This window comes from Amphibalanus amphitrite, unplaced genomic scaffold (genome assembly GCF_019059575.1).
Source record: "Amphibalanus amphitrite isolate SeventyFive unplaced genomic scaffold, NRLGWU_Aamphi_draft 000247F_arrow, whole genome shotgun sequence".
In the NCBI taxonomy this organism is placed as follows: domain Eukaryota; kingdom Metazoa; phylum Arthropoda; class Thecostraca; order Balanomorpha; family Balanidae; genus Amphibalanus; species Amphibalanus amphitrite.
Window position 1 is genome coordinate 298903 of NW_024881742.1, and position 23203 is coordinate 322105.

A 23203-nucleotide genomic window follows, 5' to 3' on the forward strand; every position below is an offset into this window, starting at 1 on the left:
TGAAAAGTCATTAAATTAAGAAAGAAATCACTTCGTTCCTGTTAAGGTCAGGCTATAATCAGGTAGTCCTACTACGAAATACCTCATATCTCCTGATTTGGTGAAAAAGATGCACTTCTTGACAGTAGGTACTAAGACCACATTGGTTGACGTCACTGATAAGGCGATTGTTTTTTGTTTTTGTGTATTAATTATGCATATAGGTATGTATAGATCTATACAGGTATGTATAGATCTATACTGTAAAAAAAACAATTTTCACAAACCTTTTTTAATGAATATTTAGGTGATCTTTTTGCACCCTTTACATTATTTTAAATCAATTCCCTACAGCATAAAAATATAGTGGCCGCAACTTAAATTTCAAAGCTGGTAGCGAGCGAGTTGCCACGCAACGTCAACACAATGCATTGCTTTTTCTGCTATTGAACAGTATTTATTCCAATCACTTTTGTTTGTGTGATTCATTTGTCAACAAGTTTGTCAAGAGAGTTGTTACTTGTTGTGGAGAGTTGTTGGTTGGGTACGCATTTGTGATTAATAGTTAGTATTCCAACTTAATTCCAACATTTGGTTGAAGGTCAATCGGAACCACAGGTCGCTTCCAATTCTTTTAATTTTCTGGCACTGTAATCAAAATCAAGTTTGAGCGATGGGTGCAGTGCTCGGGATATGCACAGCTTCACAGGTATGATATGATTTTATTTTTGTTTGCATTTATATCAATAGTTGTATGCTTTCTCAGCTGTTTTAGTTAGGATAATTCAAATATTTTTCCTATACCATTTTGATTTGGTGGTACATACCTGGTATAGGTACCTAACTAGGTTCCTAGATTAAGATACTTCATTGAAATGAATGAAATTTGAAGCTCAAAGTAAAGGTGACTGAGAGTATTTGGTGCAACTGATTGTTCTCATGTTTTTGGCTCAGCTGGCATGCTGTTGTGGGTCAGCTGCCTGCAGCCTGTGCTGCTCGGCTTGCCCATCATGCCGCAATTCAACAAGCTCGCGTATCATGTACGCCATCATGCTGCTGGCTGTGACTGCACTATCATGTGTGCTGCTGGCACCCGGCCTGCAAGATCAGCTGCAAAAGGTCAGCTCTGTTGGGAAGGTTGCAGAATAGTTGTCTTCCTTGACTAAGCCAAAAATCAACATGCATGGCAATTGGCATGCCAGTGCTTCATTGTTTTCAGAGGTTATCTGATCTGGGAGAGTGTGCTAAACTTCAGTTTAACAGTTAATGGTACACTGAAGCCTTGAGGCTCAGTAAAACATGGGATAATTTACTCTAGCCAAGTGGTATCACAATGACAATATTTAAGTCAGGGCTGCAAACAGCATGAGAATCCTCAATTTTAGCCCATTCCTGGAGAATGAAATATGTCAGAAGAACAGTGACCAGCCAGATTTTACAGCCATTGCTCACAATATTGTGTGCCTACTGCCTGATGCATTCTGGAATGTACCTACCTATCCTATCTCAGCTGGATGCATTTTCATCACATAGGATGAAAAACTTCAAGCATTAGGGGCTAGGACATACCTATATTTGTTAAAGAGAATATAGTTATTTTGGTGATTCTCACAGTTCTGGCAGTTCTGGCAATCTCTGGCCAGAACTGTCAACTCTGGCTGATGCTGAATCCTACACTGTCTTGGCATCTCTGGTTATAAGGAAATATATCACTTTTAACATGGAGTTTTGAACTGGAATAGCAGTTTTGTAGCTTGAGCTGAGACTAGATTAGCACAAATCAAAATGAGGGACTTTCGCAGGAATGTGGTGACTAAAAGAAAAATGCCCATAATGCAGCTACCTCAGCATCAGCCAATCAGCATGCAGCTGGTTTTTTACTGCTCAACATGATTGGTCAATGTGTAATAAGCTTCTATGCCAAACACTATTATATACATAGAATATAGTTCTTTCTATACCTATGAAAAAGTTAAATTCCTTTTGTTAATTTTAATCATTTTCTATTTTGATCATTTTAAGCATAAAGATTGGAAAACTGCAGCAGAAACAAACTAATTTGAGAGAAGTAGTAATTTTCATTTAATTAACAGTGCAGTAATTCAGTAATTCTTGTAACATCCCGGCGTGTGCAGGTGCCGTTTTGCGGTGACCAGCTGGACTGCAGCACGGCGGTCGGCTACATGGCCGTCTACCGCGTCTGCTTCATCACCACCCTGTTCTTCCTGCTCATGGCGCTGCTCATGATCAACGTCAAATCGTCCAAGGACGGCCGGGCCGGTCTCCAGAATGGGTCAGTAGGCGGGGGTGTAGGGCGGCCGGGCCGGTCTCCAGAACGGGTCAGTAGACGGGGGTGCAGGGCGGCCGGGCCGGTCTCCAGAACGGGTCAGTAGACGGGGGGAGCAGGGCGGCCGGGCCGGTCTCCAGAACGGGTCAGTAGACGGGGGTGCAGGGCGGCCGGGCCGGTCTCCAGAACGGGTCAGTAGACGGGGGGTGCAGGGCGGCCGGGCCGGTCTCCAGAACGGGTCAGTAGACGGGGGGTGCAGGGCGGCCGGGCCGGTCTCCAGAACGGGTCAGTAGACGGGGGGAGCAGGGCGGCCGGGCCGGTCTCCAGAACGGGTCAGTAGACGGGGGGTGCAGGGCGGCCGGGCCGGTCTCCAGAACGGGTCAGTAGACGGGGGTGCAGGGCGGCCGCAGGGGATACGTTGACCTTCATTTGAAGCTGTTGCTCATAAGTGATTTGGGGATGCCACTTATTACACTTGATTCACCGGCCACCGCCCAAAGAGTGTTTTCATGAATGTAGAACATTTAGATTTCTTAAGTCTCGACAATCTGTTGTTACTTGTTAGGTACTTGGTCTAGTTAGGTGAATATCTTTCGTGGAAAATAACAGTACCTACTGACTACTGACTTATTTCCAGATTCTGGGCAATCAAGTATCTGATACTAATAGGCGGCATGGTAGGATCATTCTTCATCCCAGGTGAGCGGAATTGGGCGCAGGCGAGGCATATTTTCCGATTTCGCTAAGACAAGGTACGAGATAAAGGCGTGAGAGGAATAGCAATTCTTCGTATTTGATCATATAGTTAATGTTAGCGTGCCATAGTTACGGTTAAAATAATGCTGCCTATTGTGTTTTTTCGACTTCTCCGTCGCTAATTGTTGACTGTTGTCCGCGCCGGTTTTTTCAGCGGGTGGCCTGACGTTCTGGATGTATTTCGGAATGATCGGCGGCTTCCTGTTTATTCTGATCCAGCTGATCCTGATCATCGACTTCGCCCACAGCTGGGCCGAATCCTGGGTACGTGCCGGCATGATGACTCTTTGACGATGCTAATATGTAGTCATTCAGCTAACATGTACCTATAAGCGTAGTATTACGAAAAGTGCTCGACGAAAGCCATCTTGATGGAAAAAAAAATTTGAAAAGTTCGCTAGTACGACAATTTCGTCTTCAAAAACCGGTCTCAAAGCCACATGTTGCCAGGCCTGTTGACTGTTGGGTGTTCTGATCTCACCATTAGCGTGACCCGCTGGACCGCGATCGGTAGTCCCCTGACTCGGCCAGTCCCCTCGTCCCTCTGACACCGCCCGTCTGCCCGTCCAGGTGTCCCTCTGACACCGCCCGTCTGCCCGTCCAGGTGTCCCTCTGACACCGCCCGTCTGTCCGTCCAGGTGTCCCTCTGACACCGCCCGTCTGTCCGTCCAGGTGCCCCTCTGACACCGCCCGTCCAGGTGTCCCTCTGACGCCGCCCGTCCAGGTGTCCCTCTGACACCGCCCGTCTGTCCGTCCAGGTGTCCCTCTGACACCGCCCGTCTGTCCGTCCAGGTGTCCCTCTGACACCGCCCGTCTGTCCGTCCAGGTGTCCCTCTGACGCCGCCCGGCTGCCCGTCCAGGTGTCCCTCTGACACCGCCCGTCTGCCCGTCCAGGTGTCCCTCTGACACCGCCCGGCTGCCCGTCCAGGTGTCCCTCTGACACCGCCCGTCTGCCCGTCCAGGTGTCCCTCTGACACCGCCCGTCTGTCCGTCCAGGTGTCCCTCTGACACCGCCCGTCTGTCCGTCCAGGTGTCCCTCTGACACCGCCCGTCTGTCCGTCCAGGTGTCCCTCTGACGCCGCCCGGCTGCCCGTCCAGGTGTCCCTCTGACACCGCCCGTCTGCCCGTCCAGGTGTCCCTCTGACACCGCCCGTCTGCCCGTCCAGGTGTCCCTCTGACACCGCCCGTCTGTCCGTCCAGGTGTCCCTCTGACACCGCCCGTCTCTCCGTCCAGGTGTCCCGCTACGAGGAGACCGAGTCCAAGGCCTGGTACTGCGCGCTGCTCTTCTTCACCTTCCTCCAGTACGCGCTGGCCATCACCGCCGTCGGCCTGTTCTTCGCCTTCTACACGCGGCCGGATGGCTGCGCCACCCACAAGTTCTTCATCAGCATCAACCTGATCCTGTGCGTGGCGGTGTCGGTGCTGTCGGTGCTGCCCAAGGTGCAGGCTGCGCAGCCCAACTCTGGTCTGCTGCAGTCGGCCGCCGTCACCCTGTACACCATGTACCTGACCTGGAGCGCCATGGCCAACCAGCCCGGTACGCCGTCAGCCTGTGAACGGCACTCGCTAGTGGTTCTATGTGGCCGTCCGGACCTAATTACCCATTACGTTTCGACTGGGGCGTTCCACGACAAATCGACAAGTGCCCTGCACCCTCATATTTTATTTTTTGCTTAAAATTGGTCTAATGGGTTGTGATGGGCGGGGAAGCCAGCTGTGGCAATGATTTTTTTCTTCGAACAACGGTTTCCGAGATATAAAGCCTCGGGCAATTCCTGGATATTTAGCCTCGGGCAATTCCTGGATATTTAGCCTCGGGCAATTCCTGGAGTTTGCGCTGCAGCCCTATGTTTGGCGGCCTATAACTCAGAAACTATTGGTTTTTTTTTACGATAAAAACTTTATATGGTTCAACTCACAATCAACCAAGAAACATTTTGGCTATCTCGGATTTTCAATTCTTGAAAATTTTGATCACGTGACCTTTTGTCCTATTTTTCGAAGAGTGACTTTGATATTTTCCCCACTGAAAGTTGCAATTTTGTCTGATGACGATTAAAGCCTTATCAATTGTCATTCATATGCGATAATAAAACAGTGGTTATCGCCCTGCGTTCACCAGCTCAGGTCAGGTCATTTTTATGTGTCGTGGTCTGTCCATTATTACGAGCGGGAGTGACAGCGAGATCTCGAGAATAAAGCAAGATAGCGACAAGCGGTAAACGGTAAAGTGTACACACGGATAAGGTCTATAATTTTTACTGAGGTCATTTTCAGGTCAAGTCAAAGATGACGTCGCAGGAGCTAAAAGGAAGTCAAAATAGCGGCACTATACATATATATGAAGTTTTTCTCGAATAACTTTCAAGGTATCCCACCTAGGAACAAACTAATAGCACCATCGTGATCCTCTCGTCGATCCGCATCGAAACATAGGTATGTATGTTGACCTCGAAAGGTCGAAAGGTCAAAAGTTGACCTTAGATCACGTGACCTAAGGTCAACTTTTGACCTTTCGACCTTTCGAGGTCAAAATACATATTTTTCGATGCGGATCGACGAGAGGATCACGATGGTGCTATTAGTTTGTTCCTAGTTGGGATACCTTGAAAGTTATTCGAGAAAAACTTCATATATATGTATTTTGCCGCTATTTTGACTTCCTTTTAGCTCCTGTGACGTCATCTTTGACTTGACCTGAAAATGACCTCAGTAAAAATTATAGACCTTATCCGTGTGTACCCTTTACCGTTTACCGCTTGTCGCTATCTTGCTTTATTCTCGAGATCTCGCTGTCGCTCCCGCTCGTAATAATGGACAGGTCATAACAATGACCTGACCTGAGGTCAACGCAGGGCGATAACCACTTTTTTATTATCGCATATGAATGACACTTGATAAGGCTTTAATCGTCATCAGACAAAAATGCAACTTTCAGTGGGGAAAATATCAAGGTCACTCTTCGAAAAATAGGACAAAAGGTCACGTGATCAAAATTTTCAAAAATTGAAAATCCGAGATAGCCAAAATGTTTGTTAGTTGATTGTGTGTTGAACCATATAAAGTTTTTATCGTAAAAAAGGCCAATAGTTTCTGAGTTATAGGCCGCCAAACATAGGGCTGCAGCGCGAACTCCAGGAATTGCCCGAGGCTATATCTCGGAAACCGTTGTTCGAAGAAAAAAATCCTTGCCGCAGCTGGCTTCCCCGCCCATCACAACCCCTTACACCAGTTTTCAACGAAGAATAAAATATGAGGGTGCAAATTTAATTTTTTATTTGTCGATTTGTCGTGGAACGCCCCGACTGTGTCTGCTTTCTGGAAATATGCATTTAGGTACTACGCTCCTGCTACGAATATTTGTCCATTCAGTTACCTACTTTCTTTCTAATCTTAACCCATTTTCCTGTATAACAGCATAACACCAAGGCAGCTCGCTATTTGTTCGCAGTCTTCCTTTCTATTCAACTCAGTGCTTATCGTCACCACTCACCACTTACCATCACCCCTTCTTTGTCCCCGGCTGCCGTTCACAGACTCCAGCTGCAAGCCGAACTTTTCCCAGATGATTGACGGCAGTGGGATATCACCGGGCGCGCCCGGAACCACGGCGGCGCCCACGGACGACGGCGCCGGATTCGACGCCGAGTCGATCGTCGGACTGGTGGTGTGGTTCGTCTGCGTGCTCTACTCGAGCATCCGGTGAGCGAGGGGAGGGGGATGCGCGGGTGGATATGGTTTGATACGGTTTGGGTGATGAGGTGAATGGTCTGCCTTCTTTAGCAATCTTTTTCTCTTATGTTGATCGCTGTATTGGGGCCCATGAATTAATTTCAGCGAGACTGAGATAGAACTATGTAATGTGCATCTTGCCTGTCTTTTTCTCTTTTGTCCATCCGCTAACCGACTCTCCGTGTGTATTTACTCGCAGCACTGCCAGTTCGTCTCAGCACGCCAAGCTCACTGGCTCCGACAAGATTTTGCTGAAGGATGAGGCGGGCTCTGGTAAGTTTGTTGGCGCGGACGTGAAGCTTCTTTTCTCAGTGAGAGAAAAAACATGATCCATAAGATTCAATGAAGAACAGGACCTTTGAAGGGCAGCAGCGTGGCAATTTTACGTTTTCTCTTACATTGTTTTTTTAAGGCAATTCTACAATTACGCTTTTATATTTCCAGTTGTGGCATTTCCGTTTTTTTCTAGGAGATTATGGCGACAATGTTCAACTCGTAAAATGTCCAGAAAGTGATCAGAAACCAACCGTCAACTTTGTCAACAAATCATTCAGTCCTACGTCTTCGATGGTGGAACCCATTCCCATCTTCCAGACAGGTCGAGAACGGGGCGTCTTATTTACCGGTCAGGCATGAGTGCTTATGGTTAAAACTATCTGCTAAGCTATGGGGTGTATTCCTAGTTTGTCACTGGCAAGCGTTTCATAATTGTGATCCTTCGCTATTGAGACATTTAAACTGATGAACTCTATCTTTTCATTGTTTCTTCAGTTTTTCACTTATTGAGAAGCCAATTCAGCCTGAAAAAAACTTATTTGATTCAAAAGATCAAGTACCAAGTCACCGTTGATGCTCATTAGCCAAAGTGTTGGACCTATTTGGAACACAGAACGTCGGTACCTTAAACCCATAAGCACGCAGTTTTTCACAGTAATTCCGCGAGTAGTACGTCCGTCGTTCTGACCTTACAAGGACGAGCTCATCACGCGGGTGTACCTGTCTGTTGTTTCAGGCGGCGCACCGCAGGACGCCGAGGCCCAGGTCTGGGACAACGAGGAGGACGGCGTCGCCTACAGCTGGTCCTTCTTCCACATCATGTTCGCGCTGGCCACCCTCTACGTCATGATGACGCTCACCAACTGGTACTCGTAAGTACCGACCGATAGTGGTGGGATACTCGCCAACTGGTACTCGTAAGTACTGACCGATAGTGGTGGGATACTCGCCAATTGGTACTCGTAAGTACCGACCGATAGTGGTGGGATACTTGCCAACTGGTACTCGTAAGTACCGACCGATAGTGGTGGGATACTCGCCAACTGGTACTCGTAAGTACCGACCGATAGTGGTGGGATACTCGCCAATTGGTACTCGTAAGTACCGACCGATAGTGGTGGGATACTCGCCAACTGGTACTCGTAAGTACCGACCGATAGTGGTGGGATACTCGCTAACTGGTACTCGTAAGTACCGACCGATAGTGGTGGGATACTCCCCATCTGGTACTCGTAAGTCATAAGTACCTCCTGATAGACTGGTGGGAAGGCCAATGGGTTATTATGTGTGATGCTCATCGGAACTCGGTAAGTATCTACCGATAGTGATGGGATGCCCACTAACTGGTACTCGGTAAGTACCTCCCGATAGTGATGGGATGCCCACTAACTGGGACTCGTTAGTTACGTACTCGGCAGCCGGACGGGGTATGGGGAATATGTGCGAATTATAGTAGGGAGAGATGACCTGGCGGTAGAAAGCTGTAGGCCTGTAGGGTAGGTAGTAACTAATTAGTTATGGCCGAGAGAGTCTTGTATCCCCCTGTGCTTGTTCATGGCATTTTCCTGGTTATATTCACTTTTGAGCTCTGAGTTATGATACACCAACTATTCAATTACGAATTTACTCTCCTATGGGATTTGACATGACTTGATAGAACATGTGTATTGATATAAACGTTCGTTGCATATTTAAATGCATGGTATTGAGCCAGTCAGTGTTCAAAAGTGTCCCCAACTTTTGTGTGATGCAAATTGCAGATGTCCGGTTTGTCATTGCATGTGATTCGCTCTTGAGTTGTCTGCGTGTTGTGTCGTGCAAGTTAGGCCGTGCCATGCTGAGTAGGTACTAGGAACTGAGAGTTATTTCTTTCCATGCCTCTTGCGATCTACAGGCCTAACGAAAGGTAGGTAAACGGTACCTGCGGGCCACTCAAACACTTGCACGCAGCACGATTCCAGAGCATGAGACTGTTTTGGCGACATGTTTTGCGGTCTAACGGTGAAGTACGTGATCTTGCTAATGCCTCGAAACTGACTGTGTTGTGCAGCCATTGGCTGTGCATTATTGGTGTTGCTGTCAAAAAGAAAAAAATCATGATGGGGGCATTAATGCCTCTACTTGTCACGCTCATTAATTGATTCCAATCACATACTAGGGACTTGTCCAATGTATTCAGAGGCTAGAGCTTTGGTAACAAACCTCTTGTGAACGGAGGGCTTTCATTTTGCTTCGCTTTATGTTGGATGATATATGACTTCCGTGTTGTGCTTCGCTTTGTTGAGGTGTAAGATCTCGTTATATATATCCGGGGCTTCAGGCTACGATTTAACACGTTAAGCTATTGCATGCACTCCATGAATTGTCGGATGGTTATTGCCTATGCTACATTTGATGCAATTAGTCCCTGACGCTTTAGCTTCATGAGGTATATTTCTACTTAGCTTCTTTTGAATATGTTTGAGTCCAGCCCTCTGGAATGTCTCACTGGTAATCATCTCCATTGGTCATTGCTCATTTTTTTCTGCATTGTGTGTCCATTGTGGGGACGAACGGAACGCAAAGTAAGGACCGCCGCTGTGTGTGACGCATGTTTTGGAATGGTGCCGTAACCGCTCCATCCCAGACCACCTATCCATCCCTTCGCAATACCGACCGTCGCTGTTCTGTCCCCACAGCCCCAACTCTGACCTGCGCTCGCTCTCCAAGAACGCCGCCTCCATGTGGGTGAAGATCGCCTCCTCCTGGGTGTGCCTGGCGCTCTACGCCTGGTCGCTGGTGGCGCCGCTCATACTCACCAACCGCGACTTCAGCTAGTGGCCGCGCCCCACAGATGGCACCACCAGCGCGACCGGACGCCATGTAAGGGCGCCGAAGACGAGCTGAAGAGGATAGGAATGACGATCGGATGGACCGAGAGATGAGAGGCGCCATATGTCGGGAGGACGGAACACTGATAGATAGATGGCCAGGTGCAACTGGTGCGAGCTCGAGGTTGTATATTTTTACTTGCAAAGAAGGGAATATATAGATGTTTTATATCCAAGAAGGTAGCTCGGCCCGGAAATCTGAAAGATAGGGACAGTTAGTTGTAATCTACCGTCGGGGTCTGTACTGTCTGTCGGTTCTGTGACTGACGGCTGTAGTTTTGTTCACTATTCCCACCATCGAAAGCTTAAGTTTGTCTGAATCATGCGGGGTCTCTGCGAAATGGTTGCTAGGTAAATAATCCACCCACAGTTACTCCTTACTTCTTCTTACCCCCCCCCCCCCTCCTTCCCCCGTATCTCAAATGATACCGTTCTGACCTAACCGTCGTCCCGAGAAGCGTGATTAGTTTTATCGTATGGGTGAATTGTACCTGAATGGATCGTTAACCCGCGCACCGACGGGGGGGGGGGCGGATATCCGCCCCCCCCCCCCTGAGGTTTTTCGCGAATAGCGGGAAAACCGCGGCGCGTAGCGCCGCGAAATTTGGTATGACTATACCCTCATCAATTTTACACATGGTGTGCAAGTTTGAACCTCCAACCTTTCAAGGTCAGGTCACCAGGTCACTTTGAATGACCCAACCTCAAGTCACTTTTTTGCAACTTTGTCACCGTGCCAGAGCTACAGTAGATGTCGGAGGCCTTTGAAAGTCGCAGGATGTTATTAGGTCATTAGTAGCTACAATTTGTATATCTCGGAATTTTGATATCGGTGACCTAAGGTCAGGTCAATTTCGCGACCTCCCCATTATAAGTCAATGGGGGAAAAATCAACTCCCTGTTTTTACCACTAAAACGGGTCGGAATGGCCCCATATACCATACATGACTTCATATACGATCAACCTTCACTACCTTGAGGTCTGTTTTGCTGTTGGGCAGCTGTGAGGTCATGTGACGTCATCAAAGGTCACCAAAGGTTTTTGGCCAATAACTCCGTACAGGAACAAGATACAGACGCGTGGATGGTCTCATTGTGTTCAGCTCGTCAAGACGCATCGAATGATATACATGATGACCTCGAGGTCACGTGACCTGAGGTCAACCTTTGACCTTGACCTTTCGAGGTCAACATATATATCATTCGATGCGGATTGACGAAGGGATCACGATGCTGCCCTTAGTTTGTTCCTATCTTGACTAATTCGAAAGTTATTCGAGAAAAACTGTCTCCATATCCAGCGCCGCCATTTTGACTTTTTCGACCCCTGTGACGTCATCTTTGACCTGACCTGAAAATGACCTTAGTAAAAATTGTAGATCTTGACCGTGCGTATCCGATGCCGTTTACCGCTTGTCGCTATCTTGCTTCGTTCTCGAGATCTCAGGGGGGGGGGCGGTCATCCGCCCCCCCCCCGTCGGTGCGAAGTTGGCGCAGACCCCCGTCGGTGCGCGGGTTAAGAACAATGGTCTACTTATCTGAACTGTGCTAGCGTAAGGTCCAAGCGAACGGAAGCGAATGATGCCGCATCGCGTTAGTTATAAGTCCTTACACGTCCGTGATTTTATGATAGCCAGATGTGAATGTGTTGCTACCGGTTAGTCGCCGTTTCTGAGGTCTGAAGGTGCTTTCTGCAGCTTAAGAAAAAGTTCATGCCCCGTACTGTGGATTCGCATCCGTCTATAGTGTTACCATCTTTTAGCCACCACTGCTAAAATCAATGAGCTGGTGCGCATACTTTCCGCTAATGGCCGGCGATATCTCGATTAATTACTAACCACACTACCTGTATCGATAATAAAATGTGCTTGTGCTTTCATTTAGTACTTATCACTGGATGTTAAATGCCTGGCACAGTCGCGGTTTACCGTTTCTTTGTAGTTATATATTATGTTTGGTGCTAAAGATGTTCACCTATTCATCAGTTAAATGTATCAGTTATCTACCCAGGAGAACGATGTATTTCCAAGCGTGGCTCCAATGTCGTCTGTGGTATGCCAATATGCTACTATTTTGTGTACTTCTCATTGTATACCCATTGTATACTTCCTGATTACTGCGCGCGGCTAACGATCTGTGGGCGTCGTTGCCAGCACCGCGGCAGCCGCTGCTTTCCGTCGGTGTCCACAGTCAATGTCCGGTGTTTTACCAAATACACGAGTTGTAACAAACCCTGCCCAGTCTGCCGAAAAGCCATGAAACGTACCATCCACAGCAGAAGTGGTAGTTCGATAATTACGGAAGCACACCTGTGAGGTAACATGATTTCCTTTCAGTCTCTGATCCTATCCTCCCACTGGCTTGTTCCGAAGCTGCAGATTACGTAAGATTGCGTAAGATGTTGCTTAACTGCAGTTGCTATGGTGCATTGAATGCCTATATTAAAACAGACTAATTCACATCGTGCAACATCGTGCACCGTCCCTTCATCGCACAAACACTGCGCTTATCCAGCACACCGAACTATACAATTAAACGGAGTTGTATTGCTGATCTATCTCCCCCCCCCCCCCCACACGCACACACAATATATGGCACATGTACAGAGCTGCTACTGCACGACGCTAGGGTTAAATACGCAGACAAATACAACAACAAAGTGCGCAATTCCACAAAAAAAGGCCTCAGAAAATACAATGGACTGAGCTGGGTCGCTATCAGCACGACGGCAGGGTCGTGGCCTAATTACTCGCCCCAGGGCTACTACAGGGCGATGCTAGTTACATAGAGCGGCAGCGGAATCGGGATCCTTTCTGTTCGCACGCAGTCCGCCAGAGAACGTGCGAACCGCGCACAAAATATACAACATGGTAGTGCATGCATGATACACAGATAAACATCAGCTGTTGCAGTTCGCAGAAAAAAATACCGTCGCAAAAGCAGTCAGTTCAACACTCGTTCGGGCAATTCGCGCAGCCACTTGCACAGTTCGTGACAAACAACGCCGACTGTCATCCAGCTAAACTCCATTCAGTCACAGACTTCTCTATATATGGACTGTGCGCTGATTTGGGAAATCAGCATTGGAGGCCCAAATTTCTGAAGCCGTAATATGAACCCATATGTTGTAACACAATACCCTTTTATTGTTTCCTGTCGACAGGCTGAATTTTATGTAATATATTTTGTTTTTGTACTATCTATTGCTCGTAGCTCAGAATAAGAAAGGCTTCTGGTCGATATGAATCTGTATTGGAACATCATTTCACGTTCATCGACACCCATTGATGTCTTCATGTCAAGTTCATCTCACATTGCACCAGTGGGCTTGAAAACTCACCGCAGGATCCAGCGAGAAAGGGTGGCTATCATCCCTTTCTACTTCCCCAGTGTGCTGGATTGTTCACATCTCTGACATGGCTGGCTACAAACTCGCGCGACAGTGCACCGACCGCGCTGGTGGTAAAGGTTGGCGGTAATGCCGATGGGGGACTTTACGGGAAAATGTGTGTCTGCTGCAACGGTGTCTTCACTGTTCTTCTCTGCTACCCACTTTTTCGCACCACGCATCTACACATAGTCGCACTTTCACACATTCGCACATGCGCATCACCAATTGCAACGTATCCCTCCGTCTGCTCGTTTTCCACTCGCTGCTGAATGATAAGGCGATAGCTCTTGTGACGGTCGTTCCCATCACGTTATCATGCTGTAGCTATTGTTGCTTTTATTGTGTCCCTTCGTCCCATGGAGACGTAGCCGAGCAGCTCTGAAGGGACCTGTGGGCGGCCCCCAGGGCCACCACGATGCTGCCGCTCCGCACCTCCTCCATGTTGGGGTTGATGGTCGCCATCAGGCGATGTCGGGTGCCCATCAGAGCCGGGCACCGCAGGAGGACATGCTTGGGCTGTCCGCCTCCTCTCAGCAGACGGGTAGAGTGCGGCTCTGCATTGTCGGTCGTCGCACTGGTTGCACCCCGACAGCCAGGAGGGCGCCAACCCGACTCTGTGGCGCCATTGGGAGGAGCTTGTCCAGTGGCCGGCGCGGAGCTGGTGGATGTCCACCGCCGCTGGCCGATCGCCGCTGGCAACGGTAGGCGGGAGTCGATCCCCGTCAGCTGGTGGAACCAGCCGGCTGGCCAGGCCCCGACGGTGCGAGCCCTCGCCACTCTGGCGGCGGCCCAGTGGGCCTTCTGGACGTCTATAAGGATTTGTTTTTAGTCGAGTATGTTTGCCTTCTTGGCGATGGTGTCGGCCCTCTCGTTGCCTTCCAACCTGCATTGTGAGGGCACCCACTGTAGGTAGACCAACAGGCCTCCAGCTGTCAGTCCCCAGAGGGCTCTCCAGATGTCCACTCCGAGCGAGGAGTGCTGGGCGGCCCAGCCACCTCGGATGGCGGCGAGGGCGGACTGCGAGTCGGTGCAGGCTACGATGGTGTCTTCGGCGTGCGGCGGGTTCTCCAGCAGCTAGGAGAGAGCAGCTCGGAGGGCGACCATCTCAGCTCGGAAGCTGGACCACAGGTAACCTGCCGGGGCGCGGATCGAGTGCTCTTCCCCGTTCGGCCAAACGATTAGTGCCCCCGGCGCCTCCGTCATATTCTGTAGCTCGTTACTTACAGTATGCTCTTCGCCCTTGGCACATTTCTTGGCTTCTCCATCAAAAATGTCCACAGCTGGCCTAGAAATGGTGACCTGCCAGTTTCCTGAGATATCCAAAGTAGAAGTTCCTGTAATAACAGGCCACCACCGGCACAGATGTTTGTCCCAGCTACTTATACTCCAATCAGTCCTATGCATCTTGTTTCTGCTCCACCGCTATTTTTCCGTCCGTTCTTCGCAGACTGGCGTATTCTTGAGCTTCCCGATCCCGATGCAAGTTTTGCGGTAACATTTAAGAGCGGCAACCTTCATCGTTTAACATTGATGCGAAGGGTACGAATTCCATCATTTCATCGAGCATTCTTCCGAGATGATTTGATCCAGACCATAATGAACTACAACCCCATACGACACACTGGATAAACTTCATTGTTTGATTGAATAAGCTTACTTCTTTTGGATGTAGTGGCGTATCACTGCCATGGGTATGGCATTATTTAGCGCGGCGTAGCTTCGAACTGCGATGGCGAATTGTTCTTTTCACATTAACTGCTGGTCAAGTTAAGTCTTTGTAGCTCCTTTCAGTGAGTCTTTTTTTCTCCAGAATAAAATAAGGCACTAGGCATTATAGGAAGTATGCTGAGACTGGCGCCGTCGATAGCGTCCTGTTTTTCTTCTTGCTGTGTGAGTCTCACAGGAGTCAGTGTTTGCAAAAGTACACTTGCAAATCTGATTGTCCTCAGCGTTATCTCTTATCTCGATTGACGGTTTCGTCTGTGAACATTTTTTCCTTTTAGTTATACGGGGGGTTAAAAAGTTGCCTTTTTGCTAGAAATTATGTTTCGTTTCACATTTTTCTTGCCCTGACTCTGGCTTGATACCCGGAATGACATCTTCGCACCACACGTTTTCTGATCCGGTCGTGATGAGGTAGTGATCGATAATATTCTTTCCTTTTTTGACCATTTTATCGAGCTATTTCTTACTTATTTTTACTGCTTCTTGTGGCCCTATATAATGTATCGTTATTTCTCAAAACCCTTTTCAAAACCAACGTAAATGACTAGTTCCGACAAATTAGCAACGACAACCAACAATGCAACCAACATTCAAAAGCAAGAAAATGCGCGCAAAGTACGGCTGCATTTGTGAAGTATATACCTCCAGCGTGAACAAATGGCTAACTGAACGAGAAAACATGTTCTCATTTATATACATTTATTTCTTATTTATTTTGAATTCAACAAAAAAATGTAATCCGACAGGTAGATAAAAGTATGGGCTATCCTATATCCAAATTTGTGAATATTCTGACACCCTTTTCATTGTAAAAAGATGGATAAAAGTGCACTTATTTTTGGGCCTCCAATGCTGATTTCCTCGGATCAGCGCACAGTCCATATATAGAGAAGTCTGTGATTCAGTCTATCACATATAGCGTATGTGCAAATAACAGCGATAGCCTTGCAATGATGAGCGCGATTTATGAAGCGCAAATGAGAGAAGTGCGTGGCCTGGGCCCGGTGAGATGAGTATGCTAATGCCCTGACGAAACTACAGGAGCGGCGTGTCAGCCAGGTCGTGTCACAAAGCTACAACGGTGAGGTCAAGTGAATGTGCGCAGATCACTGGCTGGGTCCGCCAGTGATCGGAAAACTAGCTAATGTCGGTGAGATGTAGGTTGGACCTACAGTATGCGAATAGTGGGCGGAGAGAAGTCGTAGCTGTGAAGGAAACCCTTCGCGCCTCCACGGCGTGCTGCCAAATATCAGCTGACGGTGTCACCGCCTCACCCTGTCTTCTGTCGCTGGTCGTCACTAGCACCAAACACCCTCCTCGGTCTTATGTCAGCACCAACACTACACTGCATAACCCGTCTGTAGTTAAACGTTCGTCTCTATCACCCGCGTCCACTATATAAACCTGAAGCACTTTTGTTTGTCCTGCGGTAGCCGGGTCTTGAAGAGCACCGAGTCGACCCTAAACTGCGTGTTCAGCAGCGGCATGTAGCCGAACACGCGGGAGAAGAAGTTGATGCACTTGTGTCGCTCGATGAAGTGTTCCTCGTCCTCAGAGAGCGTGACCGGACAGCCGGGGCAGCGGAACGTCCAGCGGGACGTCACCTGGAGGAGGGGGAGGGGGAGGGGGAGAGGGGAGGTCAGAGACTGCTCCTACCGGACAGCCGGGGCAGCGGAACGTCCAGCGGGACGTCACCTGAGAGAGGGGGAGGGGGGAGGTCAGAGACTGGTCCTACCGGACAGCCGGGGCAGCGGAACGTCCAGCGGGACGTCACCGGGCGGAGGGGGAGGGGTCAGAGACTGGTCCTACCGGACAGCCGGGGCAGCGGAACGTCCAGCGGGACGTCACCTGAGAGAGGGGGGAGGGGTGAGGTCAGAGACTGGTCCTACCGGACAGCCGGGGCAGCGGAACGTCCAGCGGGACGTCACCTGAGAGAGGGGGATGGGTGAGGTCAGAGACTGGTCCTACCGGACAGCCGGGGCAATGGAACGTCCAGCGGGACGTCATCTGGCGGCAGGGGGGAGAGGGGAGGTCAGAGACTGCTCCTACCGGACAGCCGGGGCAGCGGAACGTCCAGCGGGACGTCACCTGAGAGAGGGGGAGGGGGGAGGTCAGAGACTGGTCCTACCGGACAGCCGGGGCAGCGGAACGTCCAGCGGGACGTCACCGGGCGGAGGGGGAGGGGTCAGAGACTGGTCCTACCGGACAGCCGGGGCAGCGGAACGTCCAGCGGGACGTCACCTGAGAGAGGGGGGAGGGGTGAGGTCAGAGACTGGTCCTACCGGACAGCCGGGGCAGCGGAACGTCCAGCGGGACGTCACCTGAGAGAGGGGGATGGGTGAGGTCAGAGACTGGTCCTACCGGACAGCCGGGGCAGCGGAACGTCCAGCGGGACGTCATCTGGCGGCAGGGGGGAGAGGTCAGAGACTGGTCCTACCGGACAGCCGGGGCAGCGGAACGTCCAGCGGGACGTCACATGGCGGCAGGGTGAGAGGGGAGGTCAGAGACTGCAGTGGGGGGGGGGGGGGGGGGTCCGAGGGGAGGCGGCCAGACCTGGGACATCGCGAATTACTTTGAGCTGCGAGCTAGACAAACCTCACGCCTCGTGGTGGTCACTGTAGCCATCGTAGTTCAACATATCAAGTGCACATGGTGGTTTCAATGAGTCCAAAATCCGTCTGGTCGTCCACGAACAATATTCACGAAATAAGAGGTTAACCCATTATGACCAGTCACAATTAGTTGAAGTGACCAGGAAATCTACCGAACTCCAAGCTAATCAGTGAATCACACATACCATGCCTGAACGCAGTATACACCACACAACACCGAGCACTGCAGCTACGGCCCCGCTGTCCCCCACCAGCACTGCAGCAGCGGCCCCGCTGCCCCCCACCAGCACTGCAGCAGCGGCCCCGCTATCCCCCACCAGCATTGCAGCTGCGGCCCCGCTGTCCCCCACCAGCATTGCAGCTGCGGCCCCGCTGTCCCCCACCAGCACTGCTGCGGCCCCGCTGTCCCCCACCAGCACTGCAGCAGCGGCCCCGCTGTCCCCCACCAGCATTGCGGCTGCGGCCCCGCTGTCCCCCACCAGCACTGCGGCCCCGCTGTCCCCCACCAGCTGCAGCCCCGCTGCCCCCCACCAGCACTGCTGCGGCCTTGCTGTCCCTCACCAGCACTGCAGCTGCGGCCCCGCTGTCCCCCAACAGCAACCCTGCGGCCCCGCCGTCCCCCACCACCCACCTTGACCGGCGGCTGCCGGGTGAGATGCGAGATGAGAAAGTTCATCGCGATGTCCTCGCAGTTCATGTATTCATCCACCTTGTCTCTGATCACCTGCGGCATCCACTCAGAGTACATGTGCGCGTAGTACTTGTGGAAGAACGCCGCGCCTGCGGGGTGCAGAGAGGGGCGGTTTAGTGGTCAGTTCACTCAGGTTAGTTCGTTTGTAGTCAACACAGTATATTTACTTCACGCAGTTTATTTATCCAATGCAATGTTTTACCATGTTAAGTTGAAAATTAAAATTAGGCTAATTATGCGATAGATGTAATGATAAATTCACAACTTAGTTCCTATGTGTAATATATCGCGGAACAGCACCGGCGACATCAGGATCAAGGCTGCGACCGTTCACCGTCCAGCGGGCGGGCGTCCACTGTCCACCGTCTGCCGTCCACCCACCTGTGAGCACCATGGAGAGCTCGCACGAGTAGTTTGAGTTGTAGTGCCAGCCGCCGAAGCGTGTGTCCCACGCGTTGAACCGGCCCGGGAAGCCAACCAGCCTGTCTCGCTGCTCGCGCCACACGCGGAACCCGAACACGATCTCGTCGTGTCTCAGGTGGGCGTCGTCGTCGATCGACAGAACGGCGTCCGTCTCTATGGCGTCGAACGGCAGGAAGCGGTTGTTGAGGCTGTTTTTGCCCACGCGCACCACCTCGACGGGCACGCCGACGTTGGGCCACTGGAGTGTCTCGGCGGGCGGCTCGGGCGTGTTCCAGACCACCACCACCTTGTTGAGGTAGGGCAGGCCGTACAGGTGGCCCAGCGCGCTGAGCAGCACCTGCTCGCGCCGGTAGGTGAGCATCACCACGGTGAACTGCTCGTGCGGCGAGTTGCCGCCCAGCGACTCGCTGAACTCCTTGCCGGATCCGCCCTCGCCGGCCGCCACCGGACGGAAGCCCAGCCGGGGACCTGGCCGAGCGCAGGTGGCGGTCAGAGGGCGAACGAGCCGCAGCACAGACTGAGCCAGTGACTCAGAAAGGAATACTGCAACATGAATGTGACGATATTATTTGCCACATGCGGGTTTTAGACAGTTTTATCAAGAGCCAGCTCCGAGGCTGGAAAATCCATCACTCGACAGAAACAGTCGACAGAAGCAAGCACAGTCACCATGGCAATATCTCGCGACATTTCCCACAAAACCACCAACATCCTGCTGGTCTCGTGACGACTACCCATCGCCCCCCCCCCCCCCTCCCCGCCGCGCGGTCACATACCGACAAACTTGGCCTCTGCGGGCAGTACGTCGCCGTAGGGTACGGCCGGGTAGAGCCGGTGCGGCGCCAGGAACAGGTTCCAGCGGGCGTAGCTGTCCAGTCGGGGCGTGGTGAGGTTCCGCTGGTAGGCCGCAGAGGCGTGCGGCGTCTCGATCGGTCCCAGGTACTCGTCCAGATCCAGCGTGGAGAGCTGCACGTCCACCGTCACACGCTGGACGGGGGAGAGGAAACGTGAGAATAGCGACAACAGTGTGGTTATGCACTGGCAAAACGGAGTTGCATAGAAAAACGTAAAAAAGCACTGTAACTCGCTGTGTGCTGGAACTGAATACAAAGGCTGGTGATGCGACAGGATAAGGCCCGATTTGACAAAGCGGGACAATTTATTTAATCATGGAGTATAAAAACCCTCGTATGAAAACCTTGGGACCACGCCCTTAGCTCCTAAAAGTGTCCAACAGGCGATCGTGGTCGTGTATTATCAGCAGTCATATATCAACGATCGTGCCACGTACATACCTGGAAGGTGTCGTTGAAGACGCTCTGTGCTGGTACGGCGGCGGCGGCCGGCGGCGGCAGCTCCAGCCGCTCGGCCAGTTGGGTCAGCAGGGCGTCGGCCACCGCCTTGGCAGAGCTCAGGTAGTGCTCCCATAGCTGTCGGGCAGCAGAGGGACACGGGAAGGCGGTTAGCGGGGTGGGGTCTGGGGAGTGAATTGTAGTGTGTTAGTACCGCAACGTCGACGAGTGATCACAGCTCGCGTGTCGATAGAGCATGATACACCTTGAACATGCTGATAGTAAACTAATGGTGCACATTGCACATGTTCTAATGATATTCCTGGGTGCTCATTAAGCCATCCTCTAGCACCACAATATCGGAGCATCTTCACTCAGTCATCAGACCTCTGTATCAGGTCGAGTTGCCCCTCACACTTCCTCGACGAGGCGGGCTAGATTCGGCATAAACGACGACATGGTTTATGGCGAATCTAGCCCTCCTCACTCACCCTGTCTTCGGCCTCCCCGTCCCTCCCCATTCCTCACCTCGCGTCCGTTCCTGCGGTAGCTGAGTATGTCGCCGTCGGTCAGTGAGCGCAGCATGTAGTGCAGCTCACGGACCCGCGGCTCGGCCACCCGCAGCACCGCCCGCCGCCAGTCGAGCACTCCCTCAAACGGTAGCGGCCACTCGCCCAGCAGCACGGGCACGGCGCCGGCCCGCAGCGCCTCCGTCAGCCGCTGCTGCACCGCGCCGCCCGGCGGCAGCAGCAGCGCGAACGTGGCGTTCCCGAGTCGCTCGGAGCGCTGCTGGGCCGAGCCGCAGAGCCGCCAGCCGCCGGCCGCCGCAGACACGGGGGGCGGCGCGGCGGCCGGCGCGTCCTCGGGACACCGGAACTCTGCGTGCACCACGTCCCGGGTGTGGGACTGCGAGAGCGACTGCAGGCTGGACGTCAGCTCGTCGGTGCGCGCCCAGCGCTGGCCGGCCGCCAGCTCGCCCTGGAAGGAGACCAGCACGGGCCGGCGCGCCGGCACCAGCGGCGGCAGCGTCTTCCAGGGCACGCCCTGCAGCGGCCCGTCCACGCTGGGCAGCACCAGGTCGAACCCGGGCCGCGGCGGCGCGCCGGCGTCCGGCGTCCTGACCAGCACCGCGCGGCCCGTGTCGACAGAGTCCAGGGCGGCGGCGGCCGGCGCGCTAGCCGCCACCAGCACGTGGTTGCGGCCGTCCCCGGACCAGTGTTCGGCCGCGGTCAGCAGCCGCTGCAGCCGGGCCGGCTCCGGCGCGCCGCCCACCACCAGCACGTACGCACAGACGGCGGCCGGGTCGGAGCGCCACTGGACGTTGCTGCGCAACGCCTCGAGCAGCCGGCTGGCGGCCGCGTCACTGGCGTCGCTCAGCGGCCGGTACAGGTGGAACGAGAAGCCGCCGGTGATGGGGCAGAGCGAGTAGTCCCAGCACTCCGGCAGCGTGCAGCGGCGTCGGTCGGCGGCCGGCGGCGGCTCCAGGGCCGGCCGCGGGCCCGGCTCGGCGCGCAGCGGCCGCGGCCGCGCCAGCAGCGGGGTGTCGCGCTCGGCGGCCTCCAGCTGGGCGGCGCGCGCGCGCTCCACGCTGTACTTGAGCCGCTCGTACTCGAGCTGCAGCCGGGAGAGCTGCTGCTTGAGCTCATCCACCCTGCCGCTGTATGTCTCCAGTGACTGGTGCAGCTTGTTACGCTTTGCCTCCAGCTGGAGCAGCTCGTTACTGACAGAGTCTGCAAATGTGGCAGCAGAACAAGTGTCCGCATGACAGAGGTGTGAAACAAATGTAGGGATTACAGGCATATACTCAATGCAAAAGGAGCAGGTGTACTGGAACTAGATCATAACCCAAGTGAGAAGGAGCTATGTGAAAATCAAACAGAACAGCAAAGATTAACAAGATAGAGACAACCAAATGAAGGCAGGATGGAGAAAAAGAATGGTCATCACAGTACAATTTTTTGACAAGTTCGTTTCATTAGTTTATGTTGTAACCTACTTGTTATTCTATATTATTTTTACTTATCAACATCTGAGTAGTCTTAACAATTTAACAAAATGATGCATAGCCCCAAAACTAAAAACAGTTAAAAGCCTACTCAAACAATATTGAAATACAAAGTTAAAAAAGCTGATTAACAAAGCATTCATACATCTGGACACTTACTTTTGATCCTGTTCATTTCATCGATCCTTCCTTTCAGATGAGCTGAGGAGTCACTGTTCAGGTCCACATTGGTCACCAGGGGATGTGCCTTCTGAGCCACTTGGGTCTGATGAACTAGAATCTGAAATGAAACGCATCAGCTGTCACTCAGGTACTAAATAAAAAAACCCTTACCAATACCATTTTCTTAAAATATATTCAAAACTTTCAAACAATGCTTCACTTCTTTTCAGTCTATATTCTAGAATTTTGTTGCACTGAACCGGAATGTGAGATGGGTACCAACACAATAAGTTCCGAGACTTATTGGGCTCATGATGATATGGTGGCTCAAGATGGACAGCTTTAATACACATGCACATGTACCTATATTTTTTAAATGGCAACTATCATAATCATTTTATTGGTTAGCTAATGACTCACCTGAGACACATAATAATGCATCATTAGTGGAATTAAAATCAAAAGGAAAATGAGAATCAGCACAAGCGTTGACAGCTTCATGTGGATCAAATAGCTTATGGCTCGAGCAACACAAGAGTTTTGAGTTCTCGAGTGGTGAAATTCATTTTCAAAAGCCATTTCCGAAGCACTCATACCAGCTCATACGCATACCGCTCTACTGAAATTGAAATGTAAAAGCCGTAAAAGCATTGCCGGAGATCCACACACCACGGAGCTAACTACTTCGATGTCAACAGTCTTCTGGGATAAAAGCCAATAAGGGCGATTTTCTCGCTAGATAGCGAAACCTTTTCGTCTGTAATGACAAAGAGAAAGTGAATGTCACAGCTGCGCAATAAACGTACCAGATCCCAGAGCTCAAATAATATTATGTACATGTATTTGTTTTACCGAAACGTATACAAATGGTTATTTTTTATATGTAACCACTAAACATAAATATTTTACATCTGAATAATATAGATGTCAAGCAAACATAAACCAGTGTAATTGTTCAGTGTCCTTATGAGTTATGGGATTACGATCAATCTGCACGGGCC

General features: G+C 51.3%; 2 protein-coding genes across 4 annotated transcripts; one reads left to right on the forward strand and one right to left on the reverse strand.

The window, feature by feature from the left end:
- Positions 1-370: 370 nt before the first annotated feature.
- LOC122386342 (serine incorporator 3-like) lies at positions 371-10175 on the forward strand. 2 transcript variants are annotated; one of them, XM_043375454.1, is made up of 11 exons: positions 453-688; positions 934-1098; positions 2115-2272; positions 2904-2965; positions 3177-3286; positions 4257-4560; positions 6560-6725; positions 6955-7028; positions 7768-7903; positions 8926-8937; positions 9710-10175. In XM_043375454.1, the coding sequence occupies exons 1-11, from the start codon at positions 653-655 to the stop codon at positions 9846-9848; spliced, it is 1362 nt and encodes a 453-aa protein (XP_043231389.1). In that variant the 5' UTR covers positions 453-652; the 3' UTR covers positions 9849-10175. The 2 variants fall into 2 exon arrangements, with proteins under 2 accessions (XP_043231390.1, XP_043231389.1); XM_043375455.1 differs by lacking the exon at positions 8926-8937 and having other exon boundaries at positions 371-688.
- Positions 10176-12632: 2457 nt separating this feature from the next.
- Positions 12633-22864, reverse strand: LOC122386343 (exostosin-3-like). Of its 2 annotated transcripts, none has more exons than XM_043375456.1 (8): positions 22623-22864; positions 22200-22320; positions 20564-21765; positions 20039-20173; positions 19520-19730; positions 18702-19211; positions 18261-18409; positions 12633-16621 (listed from the first exon to the last, which is right to left on the reverse strand). In XM_043375456.1, the coding sequence occupies exons 1-8, from the start codon at positions 22794-22796 to the stop codon at positions 16412-16414; spliced, it is 2712 nt and encodes a 903-aa protein (XP_043231391.1). In that variant the 5' UTR covers positions 22797-22864; the 3' UTR covers positions 12633-16411. The 2 variants fall into 2 exon arrangements, with proteins under 2 accessions (XP_043231391.1, XP_043231392.1); XM_043375457.1 differs by lacking the exon at positions 12633-16621 and adding an exon at positions 17140-17338.
- Between the last annotated feature and the right edge of the window lie 339 nt (positions 22865-23203).

Excerpts from the sequence above, each read along its gene's own strand:
- LOC122386343 (XM_043375456.1), bottom strand. The coding sequence starts at position 22,796 with ATGAGTGCTTCGGAAATGGCTTTTGAAAATGAATTTCACCACTCGAGA. Across the intron at positions 18,410-18,701 it reads GCTCTCCATGGTGCTCACAG|GCGCGGCGTTCTTCCACAAG; the intron begins GTGGGTGGACGG and ends TGCACCCCGCAG. Across the intron at positions 16,622-18,260 it reads CCCGGCAGCCGCCGGTCAAG|GTGACGTCCCGCTGGACGTT; the intron begins GTGGGTGGTGGG and ends CCCCTCCTCCAG.
- LOC122386342 (XM_043375454.1), top strand. The coding sequence starts at position 653 with ATGGGTGCAGTGCTCGGGATATGCACAGCTTCACAG. Across the intron at positions 2,966-3,176 it reads AGGATCATTCTTCATCCCAG|CGGGTGGCCTGACGTTCTGG; the intron begins GTGAGCGGAATT and ends CGGTTTTTTCAG. Across the intron at positions 4,561-6,559 it reads CGCCATGGCCAACCAGCCCG|ACTCCAGCTGCAAGCCGAAC; the intron begins GTACGCCGTCAG and ends TGCCGTTCACAG.